General features: G+C 61.3%; 1 protein-coding gene across 2 annotated transcripts; it reads right to left on the bottom strand.

Moving 5' to 3' along the window:
• Positions 1–3,697: 3,697 nt before the first annotated feature.
• On the bottom strand, positions 3,698–13,179 carry IL10RA (interleukin 10 receptor subunit alpha). Of its 2 annotated transcripts, XM_004605070.2 has the most exons (7): positions 13,026–13,179; positions 11,605–11,719; positions 10,915–11,099; positions 9,982–10,151; positions 9,367–9,517; positions 7,552–7,673; positions 3,698–5,773 (listed from the first exon to the last, which is right to left on the bottom strand). In XM_004605070.2, the coding sequence occupies exons 1-7, from the start codon at positions 13,093–13,095 to the stop codon at positions 4,877–4,879; spliced, it is 1,710 nt and encodes a 569-aa protein (XP_004605127.2). In that variant the 5' UTR covers positions 13,096–13,179; the 3' UTR covers positions 3,698–4,876. The 2 variants fall into 2 exon arrangements, with proteins under 2 accessions (XP_004605127.2, XP_054989222.1); XM_055133247.1 differs by lacking the exon at positions 11,605–11,719 and having other exon boundaries at positions 13,026–13,176.
• Between the last annotated feature and the right edge of the window lie 1,622 nt (positions 13,180–14,801).

Below are 14,801 nucleotides of genomic sequence, written 5' to 3'. Positions count from 1 at the left end.
TCGACCTGAGTTGCTGTGACACCCTTGGCTGCAGGTGATAATCTCAGGGAGCGGAGACATAGCACAGGCGCTAAGGAGCTCGTTCTGCCCGAGGCTGACCCAGGTTCCATCCCCAGCACCCCCATATGGTCCCCAGGGCCCCGCCAGGACCTCTCGGGGTGGGGAAACTCGCTACCCCTAGTTGTGTTGGACCCAGATTCCACTGCTTCTGGACCAGGCACAGTACCACACGCCCCGCTGGGTCAGAAGAACAAAGGGCCGGGGCGGGAATAGGGGGGGGAGGAGGGCAGGTGGGGGTCTCAGCCGCCCTTGCACTGGGGACGGGAGCCCGGTGGGCCTGCTTGTTGGAGCAGGTATGGGGTGGGATTCGGGGGAGCGGGAGGGGGGAGCGGCGCAGAAGCCTGACCAGTCTAATGAGGTGGTACTTTGAGAAGTTGGGGGTATGGGGTGGGATTGGGGGTGGGGCTAATGGGAGAAGTGCTGGGTGGTCGCACTTAAGTCAGAGGCGTCTTCCCAGACGGATTTGCCCACGTCTGCTCTTGGCCTCCCAGCCCTGAGCCGCCAGAGGTCACTGTCTGCAGAATGCTAAGGAGCCTGGGGCCCCTCCAGCTGCCACCCGGGGTGGAACACGTGGCCCCGTGTGATATCCCCATGTGTTCAGTCCCGGGCACGGCAGCTGCTGCTGTCCTAAGCAGCCAGCCCCCTCCAGGAGCCCGTGGCCGCACGCAGTGGGGTCCCTCGCCGGAACAGTGACTGCGTACAAGGCCTTGCGGCTGACGTAAGTCCCGAAGGCTACTCTCCAGGGGATGCTACAGGGTCGTAAGGGGCAGGGGAACCTTCTAGAAACACCCTCCTGCTGTTAGGGACCAAAGGGGAACAGGCAGGGTGAGATTCAGAATAGGCCCTAGACACAGGGAACCGTGGTACGGAATGTCATGAGGCGTCCCAGGTGAGGCCTGGTCACCTGGGTGAACTCGGTCCTGCTGGACATCAGTTGAGAACCATCTCAGCGTCCTGTTCCATTTTCATGACCCACATTCTTGGAACACACACACACTCGCACGCTCACAAGCCACTCCCTTTCTTCATAAGGTATGAAAGGGAGGTTCCTGCCTTTCTCTGGAGACGCTTCCCGTGATCCCCACCTTCCTACCCCTCCCTGTCCCTGTCCTTAACGCCTTTTCTGAAGTTTGCTGTTCAATCTCAGATTGACTTCTGGTTCCTTCTTCAAATCTTGACGTATCGAGCCCTAAGTCAATAGGTCAACCGTTTCCCTTCCTGCCTTTCCCTGGCTTCTGCCTCCCGCTGCCCGCTGCCCGCTGCCCTGGGCACGAGGGCAGGCCAGGGCCAAGCTGACAGAGAAGAACACCGTAAGGACACCGTGCAAGCCCCAAGGCAGCCCAAATGGAGAACTGGTCTGTACTAGGAAGCAGACCGCTAAGGAGGGGGTGGGGGGGACAGGACGGGAGTGGGGGTGATGTGAGTGGGGGCGGGCGACACTCGGGTGGAGGGCGTGGAATGTTCTATGCACGAAACCCTGCCATTATCAATATTGTACATCATGGTGTCCGAGATAAAATAAAATAAGATGAAGCTGATAGGTAAGGGACTTCGTCATTAATAAGACACTGAATTTCTGTGGATCCACGCTGGCATAAAGGTTGAGAAGACAGAAAATGGGTGAGTCACACCTCCCACCACAGCTCGATCACATCAGCCCCTCCCCTCCCCTCCCTATCCCCACCCCCCACTCCTCCTCCTGCACTGTCCCAGGTGGGCACTGCCTCCAGCTTCCTCTTCTTTGTCCTTCACATGGGGGCGTCGGCTCAGAAACTTGCCCCAGTAGGATCAGGGATGGGGTACATCCCGGGGCGGGGGGGGAACCCCAAGAACTCTCCCCAGTGTCATCAGGGATGGGGTACATCCCGGGGCGGGGAGGAGAACCCCGGGAACTCGCCCCAGTGTCATCAGGGATGGGCTGCATCCCGGGCGGGGTGAGGGCAGAAAGCCCCTGCCGGCTGCCCAGGGCAGTGATGTCCACACTCAGGAAAGCACAGTGGGAACCAATTTCCTCTTGGGTGATGTCAGCTGTTTCCCCTCTCTCGGAGGAGGAAGTTCCATTTGCACACGGGAACCCAGACCCCTCGCGGGAAAGCCCTCAAGGCTGATGCCATCTGCCAAGCCCTGCTCCTGGGGGGCTTTCACCCGAATTCCTGAGAAGCCCAGACACACGTCACTGGCTGGCGGTTGGGAAGAACCCATCTCTTCTCTGAAATAGAAAATTTCTCTCTCCTTCTCTTCCTCTCTCCCTTTTTCTCTCTCCCTCTCCCTCTCTCTCTACCTCTCTCTCCCTCTCCCTCTTTCTCTCTCCCTGTCTCTTCCTGTCTCTCTCCCTCTCTCTCCCTTTCTCCCCTCTCTCCATCTCTTTCTCTCTCCCTCTCTTCCCCTCTCCCTCCTCTCCCCACCTCTCTCCCTCTCTCTCCCTCCTTCTCTCCTTCTACCCTCCCTCTCTCTCTCCCTCTCCCCTCCCTCCCTCTCTCCCTCCCTCTCTCCTTCCCTCTCCCCCCTCTCCCTTTCTTCTCTCTCTCTCCCTCTCCCTCCCCCCCTCTCTCTCCCTCTCTCTCTCCCCCTCTCCCTTTCTTCTCTCTCCCTCTCCCTCCTCTCTCTCTCTCTTCCCTCTCTCTCTCTCCCTCTCTCTCCCTGGATCCTGTCTTGACATCTTGACATTCAGGTGCACGTGTCACCCAGAGCTTTTTTGGGGGAATGCCTTCCCCATCCTCCTCTGGGGAACCCATCAGTCCCTCACCTCTTCTCAGCCTGATAAGGGGCCCCAAAGCCAAGAGTCTGAGCTGTGTGATGCGTGTGTGTGTCAAATTAGTCAGATTCTCTGAAGATGATAGGATCTCCACTTCCCCAGAACGGGTTGCTTCCTCAGAGTGACACAGGGCCAAGGGACAATGTGTCCCAGGTACCTCTTCAGGACCAGCTGGCACAGCAGTGCACCGAGACGCAGGCCGGCCTGCCCACCCACAGCCGTGCTTGGGGGCCTTCAAGCCCACATGTGGCTTTTCGTGGAAGGTGCGAGCTGCTTTCAGAAGCAAAGACGAACAACTTCCGCACCCGGGGACACCTCCAGGGAGGCACAGGTCCCCGTCTTCCCGGAAGAGAGGGGCTGGTGAGAGGTTGCCGTGAGCAACTGTGCCGGGCGCTACACAAACACACACACACACACACACACACACATACACACACACACACACACACACACACACACACGGAGCTGCGCCTTGCTCACGCCTCACCTCACCCTCACACCATCACCAGCACATTCTCAGGGGCTCGCTCATTCTTGGCCCCTGTCGCAGCACGCCTGTCCCTTTCCCTTTTGTGGCCGATGGCTCTCGGACCCCACACAGGGGCCCGGGGCGGAGCCCTTTGTGCCGGATCTTGCTCAACCTACAGCAGCTCGGGATCACCAGGCCCGCTTCAGTCCAGGAAGCTGCAAAAGAGCAGAGAGAAGCAATTTCCCCAGGGACACAGAGCCCAGGTCAGCCCGGGACCTGTCCCCCTGTGTTGAGGGACACAGGCCTCAGGTTCAGCCCAAGCCCATGAAGCAGGTCATCTATGCATGACTAGGACAGTGACTTCCAGAAGGGTTCCGGGTGCCAGACACATTGGAGACAGAAGCAAAACCAAGGAGTCTTCAACTTCTGGCAGCAGCCTCTTTAATAAATAAGTGAGCAAATAAATAAATAGCCCTTTCGGGGGACCCCTGAGAAGCCCTCCCTCAGCCTCATTCCCAGAGGCAGCTGTTTCAGAACTGGCCGGCTGCTAACAGCCGGAGGACAGGGCAGAGGGCTCCTGGCTGGACCCTTCCTAGAATGTCCTGGGGAAGGCCAGGGTCATGGCCAGGTCTTGTTGCAGCCCTGGGTACAGCACTGGGCTTCCTGCTGGCGGGTTCACCCAGTGTGAGCCGGCAGCCGCTGTGCACACGCTTGGGGTCCACAACGCCCCCAGCTCCCAGCCCAGGGACAGGCAGCTGGGGTCACCGAGACTGAGAAGGGGCTCCATCCTGGGGGTCTGCAGCTGGACATGGGCAGCTGGTGCCCAGGCCCACCTGCGTGTACGGTCTAACCCACTCACACCAATGGCGTCTCTGGGCAGGGTGAGAGGAGGGGGCGGCCTGGACAAGGCAGTGCAGATGAACAAGACGGGGGCACAGTCAGCCCCCGCCCCTGGGGCTCAGCTCCCACATGCCCTAGAGCTCTGGACAGTCACAGACGCTGAGGGGGCAGGGGCACTGGCAGTCTCTGCGGGGTGGGGGGAGCTGCCAGGTGTGTGTGTGTGTAGGGGGGAGTCTCCCCAAGGACCCACTTCAGGCTGGTGGTCAGCTCGGACCACCAGAATCCGCACTTGGTCTCTGCTTCCTCCCCTGCACCTGACACACATCCCTCGCAGCAAGGCCCTGTAGCATCCATGCCTCAGGGGCTAAGGCTGGCCCCTCGACTCCAGGGGGCTAAGGCTGGCCCCTCGACTCCAGGGGGCTAAGACTGGCCCCTCAACTCCTATGGGTTAAGGCTGGCCCCTCCGACTCCAGGGGGCTAAGGCTGGCCCCTCCGACTCCAGGGGGCTAAGGCTGGCCCCTCCGACACCAGGGGGCTAAGGCTGGCCCCTCCGACACCAGGGGGCTAAGGCTGGCCCCTCCAAGCAGACTACAGCCCTGCAGCCTCCATGCAACTCAGGCCCCCTGAGAGCCTCTTGGGGGATGTCTGGACCGGCCCTGTCAGATTTCCTGGACAGCAGTCCTGGCCACCTGACCCCGAGGTCACCCGCCCCTGCCCAGGCACATGACCTGGAAGCGGGGCCTTAACTGCAGTCACTCGTCCACTTGCAGGCTGGAGATGAAGGGCAGGGAAGCCAGCTCGGAGTCCAGGAGGGCCAGGAGACCGCCGTGGGTGGCCACGCTCTCCAGAGGGGCCTGGCCATGGGCAAAGCTCCAGTCAGATGCACCCAGGTCGCCACAGGTGGTCAAGGCAAGGAGGGAGCACTTCTCAGTTGGGTGACTCCATGGTTCGGCGGAGGCCCCTGTGGTAACAAGACTCCGTCCCAGGGCGTCCTGCTTCAAGTAGCCCTTGGTCAGTGCTGGTGGCATCCAGTCCACCTCAGCCTCCAGGCACGTCTGGAATTTGGGGTCGGGGTCATCTGAGGAGCAGGACGCCTCCTCCTCCAGGCAGTCCACCTGGGCTGCCTCCGCCTCAGTGCCTCTGGTCTGTTTCAGGTAGCCCTGGAAGGCCAAGTCAGTGGGGTATTCCTCCTCAGGCACCCCAGGTTCCGGCGGGTCGACATGGTCCGAGGCCGAGCCCCCGTGGTCAGATGCAGGCTGCTCTTCAGCGCCGGGCGTCAGGCCAACGCCACTGTCATCCTGGCCCCGACTGCCGTCCTCCTGCTGGGGCTCCCAGGGGGGCTCTGAGCCGGGACACAGGCTGGGCTCCTGCAGGCACACGCCGCTGTCGGTGCTGCCCTCGCTGTGGAGCTCCTCCAGGGAGGCCCTCTTTCCCAGAGGACCTCGGGCCCTGGGGGTGGCGAGGATGGGGGTCTCCTGGGACTGCAGGGAGGGCCTGACGCTGCCAAAGCCGCTGTCGGTGCTGCCGTACAGCTCCGAGTGCCGCAGCTCGGGCAGGACCTGCAGGAAGGCCTCCGAGTCCAGGGGCTGGATGGGGTCGGGGGGCGGGAACTGGCTGACCAGGCCCAGGGGGCCTGGCTTCTCGAAGACCTGCGGGCAGAGCAGAGAGTGAGAGGCTGGAGGGTAGCCTGCGGGAACCCGCCTCGGGGTGGCCAGGGCAGGCCCTGGTCAGGAGGGGGCCTGGGGGAGGTGCTTCCGGGCAGAGCACTGTGACGGTCGTTCCTGCCTCCTTGCAGGACCCTTTTCCACCCACCGGGTTCTGTGTCAAGGCAGAAGTTTGGGTCCCCAGAGCCTGGAGGGCAGCAGGGAGGCCCATGGGCAGCTTTTTCAGGGGACTCTGAGCATCGCCTCATTCACCTAAATCTTGAAGCATGTGCCAAACTTTTCAGACTTTGACCCCCAAATACGAAATGGGATCACTACTAGCCCATAAATATAAAATTCAGTATATAACCAAGGCCCATTCCACAAATAATACTTATTACTTGGACTGGAGCGATAGCACAGCGGGTAGGGCGTTTGCCTTTCACGAGGCCGACCCGGGTTCGATTCCTCCATCCCTCTCAGATAGCCTGGCAAACTACCAAGAATATCCCACCCACACGGCAGAGCCTGGCAAGCTACGTGTGGCATATTCAATATGCCAAAAACAGTAACAAGTCTCACAATGGAGACGTTACTGGTGCCCGCTCGAGCAAATCGATGAACAATGGGACAACAGTGCGACAGTGCTACTTGTGCACCAGGTGGGGTCTAGTCTGCCCTGTTTGGCTCTGTTCAGATCTCCTGCCTTCTTCCATCCCAGCCCACCCGCTCCAACCCACTTTACCCACTTGTTGGATTTGGGGCCACACTCTGTGGTGCTCAGAACTTACTCCTGGCTCTGCATTCAACGGTCACAACTGTGGGGCTCAGGGGACCCTGGGGGGAGCTGGGGATCAGATTTGCTGCGTGGGAGGCAAACATCTTGCCTGCTGCACTCTCTCTCGCTGGCCCCTTATTTCATTTTGTTTTGGTTTGGGGGCCACACCTGGCAATGCTCAGGGGTTACTCCTGACCATACACTTAGGAATTACTCCTGGTGGTGCTCAGGGGACCACCTGGAATGCCAGGGACTGAACTAGGTCTGCTGCATACGAGGCGAGCGCCCCACCTGCTGTCCTATGGCTCCAGGCCGCCCCCCCCCCCCAGCTCTGGACTTTGGTCCTGGTCCAGGCTGGCCACAACCCAGTTCCAGGCAATTTCTCCATCAACAGTTTCACCCCAGAATTTCTGGCACTTTGCTAAAGGGTCAGGGGGGCAAGTTCGTGGTAGAGGGAACATTCAAGGGGTGCCACGAAACCTGAAGCAAAAGGCAAACATCCAAACCTCGAATGTGAATATGTTGCAAACCCAAAGGCACTGTTGCAACGTGCGTTCATAACTGTGCCTAGGTCTGCACCATGCCGCCTCAAGGTCTCCCGAATATTCGGGTGTGATTAAAGACCCTTGTTAAGGGATAAGGGGGGCATTTCTTGGGACCTGAACTTGATATGCCTGTGAACGAGAGAATGGGCCTTTGCCCAGCGCTGCTCTCGGAGCTGCTCAGGGGACGGATGGAACGCGAGTGCCCAGCGTTAGTCCTTTCCTGGCCATGGGCCAAGTGGCCTGTGCGTTAGTCCAGGCCCAGGGGCTGTTAGTGGCGAAACTGCTGATGTGAAACTGCGAATTCGAGAAACTCTTGCAGCGGACTTGGACTGTGCTTGCGCCCTGGCCTTGGCCCAGGAAGGCCCCGTGGGAAGGGGGGCGCACCGTTGGGGAAGGGGCTGCCCTGTCCCCTTGGGCGTGTGCTGGTGCGGTGGGGGCCACAGGGCCAGGGGGAGACTCACCAGGGCTGCCGGCAGCTTCCCACCACCGCGCACGTAGAGCTGGAGGCCCAAGCACGTGGCCGGCGCCCCGCAGAGCAGCAGCACGAAGACGAAGAAGACGGTGAGGTTGGTGGCTGTGAAATCTGCAGGCCAAGAAGGACATTGCACCCCATATGCCCAGGGTCCACCCAGGAACCACCCCGTGAGCGCCATGGGGGACCCTGCACCACCCTCCAGCCACCTGGATTTGCAGTGGTGGCCAGGATGGGGGTAATCGCTGGGCTAACTCAAAACCCAGCCCCAGGGGGTCCCGCCCTGGACACGTGGACTCTGATCTGAGCTGTGCATGTCACGGAGGTGGAGCCTGAGCAATAGTACAGCAGGGAGGGCATTTGCACCCACCTGGGTTCCATCCCCTCCATCCCATATGGCCCCCTGAGCACCACCAGGAATGATTCCTGAGTGCAGAGCCAGGAGGAACCCCTGAGCATCGCCGAGTGTGCCCCCTCCCCCAACCCAAAACCAAACAAAAAGAACACTGGAGGGAGATCCTGAGTGGCCCTGAGACTGGACAATGGACCCAACCTCTCTGAGTCTCAGTTTTCTCATCTGTGAAGGGGAAAATTAATAGCACCTGCCACTTAAGCTGCTGGTGACGTACCTGCCCTCAGAGTGGCCTTAGATGCCTGGTCCTTTCGCCACGGGAGGGGGCAAGGGGGCGACTACTGTCTTGCCTTACAGATGAGGGGTCAATGGGAAAGCTGGGGCCCACCCCAGACCTGTGTGCACCTTGCTTTCTTCTAGGAGACAGCGATGAAATTCTCGGGGTGCTGGACACCCACACAGATGGCGCTTTACTCCCCTTACGTGAGAGTAAGGCTAAAGCGACGGCCCTTGGTGCATCCTTCCTGAACAGAAGTGCCCCGCACCACGTGCCCCACGGAAGGTTAGGCTCCACGTTGGCCTTTGCCCTGGACTGGGCATGCGTGCCACTGCTCTGGCTGCTGGCACCATTCACCCCCTGAGCTGTGGGGAGCACTGAGACCACCCCAGCCAGGCCCTACACCAGCCCCCCACCGAGATCCTGCCTGCCTCCAGCTGGGGTGACCAGTCAGCACCAATTTGCTTCCTCTGAAGCTGGGAAAAGGGCCCTCAGCTTCCCCCATCCAAGAAAGGAATGTAACAAACAGGAAGTAAACAGCTGGGTCAGGGTTCCTGGGGCCTTGTGAGTAGAAGCACTTTCTTTTCTGTTTTTCTTTTTCTTTTTTTTAAGTGTTTTGGGCCATACCCGATGATGCTCTGGGATTATTCCCGGCTCCAAATTCAGGAATCCTGGTGAGCTTAGGGGACCATCTGGGATGCTGGGATGATACCCGGGTCGGCCGTGTGCAAGACAAACACCCTGCTGCTGTCCTATTGCTCCGGCCCAGAAGCCCCCACTGCACTGTGGGGAGGGCTGGCTTTGCTGCGTCTGCACTGGGGGCCTCAGAGCCTTCTTCTAAAAGGGGCAGTTCTGTAGAGAACTGGGGAGACTGCTTGAAAGGGCTGAGGCAGGTTTAGCCATGGCACCCTGAGTTCCATCCTCAACCCTGCAGAGTCCTCCAAGCACCGCCAGGTGGTGACCCCCAAGCACTGAGCTGGGAGTAGCCTCTGATTACAGCTGGGTGTGGCCCACTCCCCAGTAATAATTACAGGAGGAGTGACAGTTTGTGCTGTCACTCAGAAGTGGGGGAGGCGGTGCAGAGGTCACCTCCGGGGGTATCTGGCATGCTGCCTGGCACGGGCACTCCCCCCTCCCGGGTACCGGATGGATGGTCCTCCCGCCACCCCACATACACTGCTGGGCTAGCACCACGCACTCCTCCGAGGACCACAGCCCTGGGTTCACACGGGAGCTGATGGACGGTTTCACCTTGACACAGAACTCGCCCACTTCTCCGTTCATGGGGAGGCGGAAGCTTTCTTTCTTTACTGTCTTCTCGATGTACTGCAGGGGAAACGACAAATGATACCCGCCGTGAGCGGAAGCTAGCGTCCAGACCTGGTGGCACCGGAGCACGCGGCATCCTTGTTCTTAGATAAGCCCCGTTAGCCCAGCGGCCTCGGCACGGTGCATTAGGGATGGGAGGAGGAGTGGAAGTGCGTGTCAGAGCCAAGGGTCTTTCCTGGGGTGGAGGCTGGGAGGGAATCCGCAGTCTGTGGATTCCATGTCTCCCACCCACAGGACCTCTTTGGGCCTCACTTTCCCACTGACGGAATAACAGAGCCGCCCGCAGTGTTAGGATGTTAGGTTAGGATGAAATCTTCCCATGGGGGCCTGGGACACGCTTAGGAGCAGAGCACGGAACCTGCACCGCCTGGGTTTGATCCCCAGCACTGCAGACAGAAAAAGCGTCTCAGGAGGGGCAGTGCCCACCACCCGGGAGGGAGAAGCTGCCCAGGACGCCTCACCATGTTGGGGTCTGGCGCCTTGCGCACGGAGACCTTATACTCTCGGAAGTAGGGGAAGATGCTTTCGTAAGTGTCGCCTTCGGGTGCGGCCTGGGGTCTGGGGGGCTGGATGGTCCCGAGGATGGAGCCGTTGACAACCTCCAGCTTCAAGCTGCCAATGGTCAGCATCACTGCGGGGGGGGGGGGGGGACAGACGCACGAGGCTGGAGAGGACTGGGCACCCCACCGAGGCCTGGCTTCCAGGGAGACCCAGATCCTTACCTCCCCCAGACTACAGAACATACGAGCTTCTGGGAGGGGGGCAAGCTAGAAGTACGGGTGCTGCAGGCCCCCCCCAGACAGACGGGATCTGGCGTCTGGGAGCTGGTCCCAGAAGCTTTTTACTTTAAACACACTCCCTGGGTATGTCGGTGGCCGGGCCAGCTGGGGCTGGGAGCCAGGGAGCTCCCCACCACTGGGTTCTAGAGCTGGGGTCTGCAGAGCAGGCTTGTGGGTACAATGGGGGACCCCATCATGGCTGGAGTTCGCCTTTTTCTCTTATCACTGCAGAGAGAACTCCACACTTTTCCCATGCCTTCCTCATGCTTCAGCACACACCCCCAGACCCCTGGACGTAGGTCCCTCAGCAGGGTGTGGGGGAGGGGCTGCTCCCCATTCTGCTGACCCCAGCACTTCCTGGCGCCCAGTCTCCTGACTCGACAGCTGCGGCCCACCCTCCGCTTCTCTTCCCTGGGACCAATGCCGCCAGTTCCCTTTTTCTTCTCGCATCTTTGCATGACTCGGCTCTGCTTCATGGGAACCGGCTCCCAAGGGCTCCCGTCAGGCCAAGCAGGGCCCCATTGGTCAGGGAAGCTGGGCTATCAGTGTCCGGCTCCAGAGACAGAGAAAAACTCCAGATTCAAGCCTCTGGCTGGCCCAGGGGAGGATAAGCACCTTCGTCCACGGAGAAACGCGTGTGGGTGATGGTCCAGTTGGAGCGCTGGCCTCCGTCCACTGCCCGGACTTTGGCCCGGTAACCATTGCTGCGATAGAGGTCCAGTGTGTCCATGGTGAGGTCGCAGGACTGCACCCGCATCTGGCTGCAGCTGGGGACAGGTTTCCAGCACTCTAGGTCGTACCTGGGGAGAGACACGGCCACTGGTATGGGCGGGCAGCCGGAACGGGGTTGGGGGACAGTGCCCTGGACACCTCTGGGAGTCTTCCCAGTTCCCTGGGACTGCAACAGCTATTTCTTAACCAGAAGCCAGATGCCTCCTTCCCTAGGGCCCCTAGGACGGTCCACGGGAATCACAGGTGACAGTCACATGGGGGGGCCAGGAAGGAAACAAGGGCAGAGGGACCGTGGCTGGAAGAAGATAGAAAAACACCAGCCTGGGCTCAGCTCCCAGCCTTCCGGGGACCCCGTCCCCTCCCCCCACACCCCTCGTCTGACCTCTCCCTGCTCCCAACAACAGGCGGGTTCCTGGTGACCCGAATATTCTCCCTGCCTTATTTTGTTTTTTAGTATGATGGCAACCCCTGTCCCTTGCCCTCCTCGCCCACTGCCAGCACCCTGCTCAGCTCCGGGACATGCAGGCAGTGCCCTCCCACCCCCTACCCCCCTGCCCCCTCCTGTCGCCTCACCTCAGGACCTCCACCTCGTAGTAGATGCTTTGGGACTGACTGGGGATGGGCTTCCAGTGGAGGACATGGTGGAAGAATTCTGCTTTAAACCACACAGACTCGGGGCTGGGCAGGTCTTCGGGGGAGAAGGGGTGGTGTCAGGGGGCGGCAGAGAGCGGCCCATTTGCACCCCTGCAGCGGAGCCCGGAGCCCGCAGCCGCGCACTCTGCCAGGTCCCATGTAGCGATGGCGACAGCCCCACGTGAGCTGACGAGTCACGGAGGTTCGCAGAGGTCGAGTGGCTGGTCCAAGGTCTTGGGGCGGGCGAGGCTGATTCCCAAGCCAGCGAAGGGCTGTCGGAGTCTGCTCACCCGGGAAGAGCACAGCCTGGCCTCCTGCTTCCCAGGGCTCAGGGCTGCAGGGGGCACGCAGACCTGCGCCCAGGCCTCTCCACCCCCAACCCCCACCCCAAAGCTCAGAAGCCCTGCAGGACGCCTTTCTGCCTCTTGCTGTACGCAGAGCTGGCCACTGCCTCCAGCTGAGTTGTGGCCTCGGTTTCCATCCTCTGAAGACAGGACTTTCCCTAGAGCCCTGGCAGCCAGGGCAAGGGCGAGGGCATCTCTAAGAGCCAGCACTCTGCGGCCAGGGGGAGCTGCTAAACACTACCCCGGAGATGCCCAGTCCCCAAGGCCAGCCTCAGCTTCAGAGCCTCACATTTGCCCTGTGCCCGGCACTGGAACTGATTGTACTGCGCCCCCTTGCTCAGCGGGCACTGCTGGTGGGGCAGGTAGGTGCCCGGTAAGGTCCCAGCCTTACCGGTTGGGTGGGGAAAGTGGGAAAGTGGTTCCCTTTCCCCACCTCCTCCATTGGTCCCTAATGTCCCAATGTCCTGTTCCCGCCACCCTACCCCGCCCCCCAGGACAGCAGCTCAGCAGGCGCCTGTTTGTCCCCATCGCTCACTCTCTGACTTGCTCGGGACCATCTGATTCTCACGTCTGGATTGCAGACCGCCAGACGGGAAGTAGCAAACCCGGCTGTGTCTGCGGGGTCTGGGCTGTGTGCCTGGGGGACTGTGTCCGCTCTCCCCACCTCTACTCTCAGCCCCCCCCTCCTCTGAGAGAACTTCCCCCCGGACAGCCCGGGGGAGGAGGGGGGGCTTAGGGGTGAGGAAGGAGGAGGTGAGACGGGGCTCAGAGTGAGGGAAAGGGAAAGGAGAGGGAGATACCCCAGGGCAGAAATATGCTAAACTGGGGTGCCAGGAAGGTGGGGCCGAAGGGGCAGCCAGGTCCTTGCCCAGAGAGACGGGCAGTCCCCAGAAAGACCAGCGCAAAAGTCCAGTTCAGGGGAGCCGAGGAACGAGACCGGAGATAGCTGCCTCGGTCGGTCCCTCTGCACCCCTGCCGGCCCGGAGGAAAGCTGGACAGGGCAGGGGTGCGCCTTACCATGCGCGCGGGCGCCGGTGCGCGGGCCCTGCAGCAATGCGGCCAGCGGCACCAGCAGGCTCAGGAGCATCGTCCGCGCGCCGCATCCTCAGCCGCTCCCGCCGCGCGGCTCCGCGGGGCCCCGACTGGGCCAAGCAGCCCCGGCAGCGCCCGCCCCAAGCGCCGGGCGCCGCCCGCCCCGCTGACGTCAGCGCCTCCCGCCCGGCCAACGCCGCCCCCACGAAGCGGGCAGGGATGCGTGACCGTGGGCGGGGTGGCGGCCAGCTTCCCCCTTTCCTGTCCGGTCACCGCAGCCAGGGGCAGTCCAGCCCCCTGGGTGCCTGCGTTGGTGCAGATGCCCCGGGCTGGGATGAGGTCCCAGATCCAGCCCCTCTGAGTTGGGGCCAGAACACGCCTGGGCCCACGTGGTGTTTGTGCAAGGGCCCTGCTCTGTTTAGTGTTACCTGGGCACCGCCAGGTCAGGCTCGGAGCAGAACCAGCGGGGAGAGAGGGGGTACCCCCATCAGTATGTTTGAGGGGTGCCCAAAGCTTCCCCAGTCCCTGGGACTCTCTCCCTTGCTCCCATTTTTTTGGGGGGGCACCCCAGTGATGCTCAAGGGTTACTCTCAGCTTGCAGTGCTCAGGGGGCCATTGGGATGCCAGGAATTGAACCCAGGCCTGCCGCATGCAAGGCAAGCGTCCTACCTGCCGCACTATCTCTCCAAGCCCCAAGTCCCTGCGATTTTTTTCCTCTTGGGAAAGGGATTCTGCAGAACCTGTGGGGCATTTGCTTTAGGCCCGCAGGGTGTCAGGGACGGGAGGTAGCTCTGCTCCGAGGGTGGGCTGGGGCGGGGACAGCTGCCCAGCGTGTGGGGGGCACCCTGCGGGAGGGTCTACACTGCGACTGCAAAGTGACTCCCCTCTCCGTGGCGGTCAGCAAAGGCCAGGGGTCCTCCAGCCCCACGGAGAGTGCAGAGGGGTAGAGGCAGGGCCAGGCAGGGGCCCCAGAAGTGGACAGCCCCCGGATCACCCCGGGGAGGAGTGGGGAGGAGGGGTGCAGGCTTGACAAGTTTCCTTTTCCTTTTCCATTTGCTTTTTAGGCCGCACCCAGGGGTGCTCAGCACTTCCTCTTGACTGCATTCAGGGGTCACTGCTGGCGGGGCTCAGGGGGCCATCTAGGGTGCGGGGGCTCAAACCTCCTCAGTCCCAATGTCTGAGGAGTTCCTGTACAGTCTTCTGAGGGCAGAAGGTGGGCCAGCTGTGCAGGAGGGGCTGACCAGCAGGGCCCTCCTGTCCCCCGACTGCCTTCCTGAACTTGGCAGTTTCCACCCGCTGTTCCATATACAATAAGGCCTCCGGCTCCCTCACAGGCTCCCCCTCTTAGACTGTCTCCTGTCAAGTTTTCCCGTGCGAAAGTCTCCCCCTGTTCCTGCTTAGAAGGCGGGTTAGGGTCCTTGACGCACGGGGTCACGTGTCCAGACTAAACTTGCTGAGTTTCTAACCCCGAGTTCGCAGGCCCAGGGCCAGACAGAAAGCGAACTGAGATTTTAAATATGCTGTGGTCGGTGTTGGGGAAGGGAAGTTCGGCTGATGTGGAGAGGCGGGCAGGCGGCGGCTCCCCCACCCTCCTGAGGGAGGGGGCCCCATTCTTGGAACAGAAGGGGGCTCAGGCAGTGGTGAGGGGGGCTCTGGCCCGGGCGCAGGACCCCATCAGGAGGCAGGAGGGTGCATTCCTGTGTTCAGATGCGAAAGCCTCCCCGCGTGGCACCCCTCACCTTCTGCTCAGGCCAGAGCCTG

Source organism: Sorex araneus, chromosome 3 (assembly GCF_027595985.1).
Source record: "Sorex araneus isolate mSorAra2 chromosome 3, mSorAra2.pri, whole genome shotgun sequence".
Classification (NCBI taxonomy): domain Eukaryota; kingdom Metazoa; phylum Chordata; class Mammalia; order Eulipotyphla; family Soricidae; genus Sorex; species Sorex araneus.
Note: the sequence above shows the minus strand (reverse complement) of the source record. Positions and strands in the feature narration are given on the sequence as shown.

Bases quoted from the DNA above. Each gene is read 5' to 3' on its own strand.
- IL10RA (XM_004605070.2), bottom strand. From the start codon at position 13,095: ATGCTCCTGAGCCTGCTGGTGCCGCTGGCCGCATTGCTGCAGGGCCCG. The intron at 11,720-13,025 runs GTAAGGCGCACC...TCTCCCCCGAAG, and splicing joins CACCGGCGCCCGCGCGCATG to ACCTGCCCAGCCCCGAGTCT. The intron at 10,152-10,914 runs GTGCTTATCCTC...CCCCCCCCGCAG, and splicing joins GCGTTTCTCCGTGGACGAAG to TGATGCTGACCATTGGCAGC.